We start from the raw sequence: 4,285 nt of genomic DNA on the forward strand, positions 1-4,285 counted from the left end.
AACGAAGTCCTGAGCAAGTTCAAAGAGTTTGAAAGAATCTTCTCAAATGAATGTGGACAGGGAGTAATAAGACTCAGAACTGACAATGGTGGGGAATACACATCTAAAGAGTTTCAAGAATATTTGAAAGCTCAAGGCATCCACCATGAAATGACTGTACCACACACACCACAGCAAAATGGTGTTGCAGAGAGAAAAAACAGAACTCTAGTGGAATTAGCTAGAAGTATGCTGTCACATGCAAAGTTGCCAAACACATTCTGGGCAGAAGCTGTTGCTACTGCAGCTTACATACAGAATAGGCTCCCAACATCTGCTTTAAAGAACGAAACACCCTGTCAGAGATGGGATGGGAAAAAAACCCAGACATTAGCCATATGAAAGTATTTGGTTGTGTTGCTTATTCTCATGTTCCAGACACAGAGAGAAAGAAACTGGACAAAAAGGCAGTGAAAGTTCGTTTCCTGGGATATGCAACCAATGCAAAAGGCTACCGACTGTGGGATGAGGAAAAAGGAAAAATACTGATTCGACGAGATGTGGTCTTCAATGAAACAGAGTTTAAATGCAAACAAAGTGAAAATGATCTCTGTTTGGGTGACACTACACACGGGTGAAAGACAAACAAGTACTGAGGAGGCTGTCGCCAGTGAGGCAATAAAAGGTGTTCGTTAAAAACATCATGGTGCTGGTAGCATCAGGGTCTGTTTTGCTGGCAGTTCAAAGAAATAATGAAAAGACTAAAATTGTCATGACATTTATGCCCATGATGAGTGGATGTAAAGTCCTGACTCCACAGCTTCAGGTCAGATGTCTGTCTCGCCCTGGTTGTTGCTCTCCTTTTCATTAAAGATGTTTCTGTCTGTGTATAGGTTTGTTGTCCTGCTGCTCCCTCATGGTGCTGATTTTCTTTGAGCAGTTTATTGACTGATTTTGACATTAATTTAACAGGAATATTAATGAACCTAAGTGCTGTACTTTATTGAAGATATTTTATTTTACAAGAAGCTTCTTGAAGTTTTTATAAAGAACAAAGTAAACAGAGTACAGACTAAAAAACAGAGCAGGACAAGTGCTCACTGTAAATGAATATATTTATTGTTCAAACTCTACAAACATGCAGGAAATATCATGTGGGCAATAAACAAATTGTTTAAGGACACTAACGGTTCACTCTGGACTCTAAGAATCAGTTTAAAAGCAGTTATTTGGCTCCAGCTTCACCAGAAACCCTATTTGCTGATTGTCTGAGTTTCAGACTCCTCTATTTCTAAAAGATGCTGAGTTAGCCACACATCAAAACCACACAGATTTACTGCGTGGTAGAATTATTAAAAGTGAACTTGATGCAAAAGAATGTATGTGTAACTTCATTATATGGAAAAAGTAAAGTCACAGTTATTAAATAAAAAACAGAATCCCTTAAAGTTCTAGACATAGAAAGAAGTCCAGCTTGAACCTCTGAGGGTGTTTGAAGTTGAACTGTAGTGTTTTCATCGTGCAAGCAAATTCATCACATTTTGTCACTGTGGCCTGTAAACAACCCTAAAGCAAACAAATGAGGGACCCTTAAACTGTAAATCTTTACTGGCTGGTGGTTTATGGTTTCAGCAGCAGCCCTTCATACACTCACTGTAAACCAACTGACCCACAAACCACAGCAGCGCACAGGGTGTCCTCATCAAATAAACTAAGGAACTAAACTAAGCTTGTTGGCATCAAATCGTAATAGAAACCTTACCCTATAGCCAATAATCTAAAATGAACATTTATATCTACATTCAGTCTCCTGCTCAGTCACACTTGGTGGCACCTGGAACCTTTAAAAGGTCTTTTGGAGGCCTGAAGACTCTTTTGTCCTCAACACAATGATAATAAATTCAACTACTCAACCCAGACTGTTGCATTCATTAACTATAAGCTTCAGCCTCTTACAGATCAATGAAGAAATCATAAAAATTGATTATTAGCTGTTGCTATGACCAAGCTATACCTTCTTTCTCAGGGCAGACCTTCAACTGTACCAAGTGAAGAGCTGCCAAGAAGAAGAAGACACAAATAAATAAGTCAAAAGTCAGAAAGAAATCTCTGTATGTGTGTATTTTATCTTTATACTGTAAGTTAGCAGTGTGCAGATATCTGCTGTTTATTTTGCCATGAAGACTTTCATTACACAGTGAAATAAAGGTTTGGACTTTGGTACTAAAAGCAATGCACTACAAAAAGCTATTTCTATTCATTTTTATAGGCAGTATAACATCAGAAGGCTTGGCAGGGCAATTTTTAGAGATGTGCTTTTCTCCTGATTATAAATGATTGGTCATTTACTGGACTGTTTCGGACACTGTCTCCTCTGCTCTCTTCATACATGTACACCCTTGGTCTTCTCTCTCCAGCCCCAAAAGAACTTGAGAGTAAAAACAATCACAGATGTCACAGCTGCTGTTATGATGATTGTGATCCATATCCAGTGGTAGGACTCCTGCAGACGGCAAGAAAACATGAAACTCGGTGTTAGTCAGTGCAGTTTGTTTAAACTTTAAATGCCTTTCAGTTTACAGCAAATCAAAGATCACACAGTTTACAGCAAAACATCAAGATGAAATGTTCATGTGCAATCTGTGATCTGACTAGAAAAAAAGGGGTTAATCCCAGTTTAAGCCACAAAATCACCTGTAGGTGCCTGTTATCTTGTTAAATTCCTGAATGACATAGTTAAAACCTGAACTGTGAGTCTTTGCTGCCAGGACAGAGATCAGTGTTGTTGTAATCGATGCTGTCACAGCAGAGTCACCCTGACACAGTATGGTAAAGTTATTCACACTCAGAAAGTCATCAAGGCATCAAATGCAGATGTTGTATTTAAAGCGTTTCTGCTGTAAATCAATCGGTTTGCAAGATAGAGCAGGGTGTGGTGCACTTACCGGTGGTTTGCGCACTCGCAGGCGGACAGCAGAGCGGTGTTTCTCGGCCTTCTCTATGTCGCAGTAATAAACTCCTCCGTCTTGTTGCTGAGCTCCCTTTATGGTGAGAGACAGGTCTGCCCGTCGGTCCCAGTCAGATGGTATCGATACCCGGCTTCTGTTAAAGTCATCCCCGTATGTGATTTCCCCTGTCCGACCATTCAGCTCCAGCAGTACTTCCCCGTTTCTCCTCCAGCGCGCAGACTTCACCGACTGGCCCGCTGTGACGGAGCGACACGGGAGGATGGCATCCCCACCCTCGGATACAGCAACTTCAGAGGGCACAAATACCTCCAGCTTGTAAGCTTCCAAGTGTTTCCTGTTGCAGGTAAACTCATAATGTCCGTTGTCATTGAAGTTAGCATTTGTTAAGATGAACGAATCGCGTCCTACGACCACACGGTAAGTGTAATCTCGCCCTGGCTTCCAGTAACCATTTAGAGATGCGATGAGCTGAGTGCTGGCATCATCCAGCCGCTGATACAGTGTGCCCTCTCCCTTCCTGCACTCCTCTGAGAGCGGAAACTCGACATCTGCCCCCACAGTGGTTTGGATCAGTGCTCCCAACCCCTCACAAATAAAAGGAAGAAAGAACACAAACACTGATGAAAGGCTCATCCTGACCATCTGACAGTGAAGTGTTTCCGTTATCAATCTTCTGCGTTATCGCGAAGCTCCGTTAGGTTTAGAAACTGAGAGAAATACTTGCCACATGCGCATGAACTGATGTGATGTCAGGGTCCGCCCAACCGGCATACACCAGCATTGTAAATGGCGCTAGCCTAAATAGATTTCTGCCCCGTGTAACTGAAGCTGGCAATAAGACGTAACACAAGGTGCTAATATTAACAAACATATTCTGATCATCACTTTCTGTTCAGTGATGCTATAAACACTGTAGACAATACTAGTACTACTACTGCTACTACTACTACTACTAATAATAATAATAATAATAATAATAATAATCGTAATAGTTTGTTATCATTAATTTACGTGGGAAAAATTACGGTGAGCCAACTTTTAAAATGTGTTGGCCAGACTTGACTGGAGGAGCCTGCAGTGCGAGACTTCCGATGCTCTATTGGGGTGATACAGTACTATGAGGTCATTGATACGACTGGGTCTGATTAATCAAGAACGTTTAACACCCCATTAGAGCAAAAAAAAAAAAAAAAAGGGTCATGTGACTTCTGCTAATGTGTTGGTGACTGAGGCTCAGGAGGTCAGCAGATTGTCTACTAATCGGAAAGCAGTAGCGGTTTTTGATATGGGCGATGGCCCAGGGTGGCATCCAGGTGGGGGCGCATTACGAGCAAAAA

At 41.4% G+C, this 4,285-nt stretch overlaps 1 protein-coding gene across 1 annotated transcript; it reads right to left on the minus strand.

Moving 5' to 3' along the window:
* Positions 1–1,085: 1,085 nt before the first annotated feature.
* On the minus strand, positions 1,086–3,862 carry LOC120742720. The gene is made up of 2 exons (XM_040046160.1): positions 2,925–3,862; positions 1,086–2,482 (listed from the first exon to the last, which is right to left on the minus strand). The coding sequence occupies exons 1-2, from the start codon at positions 3,588–3,590 to the stop codon at positions 2,363–2,365; spliced, it is 786 nt and encodes a 261-aa protein (XP_039902094.1). The 5' UTR covers positions 3,591–3,862; the 3' UTR covers positions 1,086–2,362.
* Positions 3,863–4,285: the final 423 nt, after the last annotated feature.

Source organism: Simochromis diagramma, unplaced genomic scaffold (genome assembly GCF_900408965.1).
Source record: "Simochromis diagramma unplaced genomic scaffold, fSimDia1.1 OVJJ01000338.1, whole genome shotgun sequence".
In the NCBI taxonomy this organism is placed as follows: Eukaryota; Metazoa; Chordata; class Actinopteri; order Cichliformes; family Cichlidae; genus Simochromis; species Simochromis diagramma.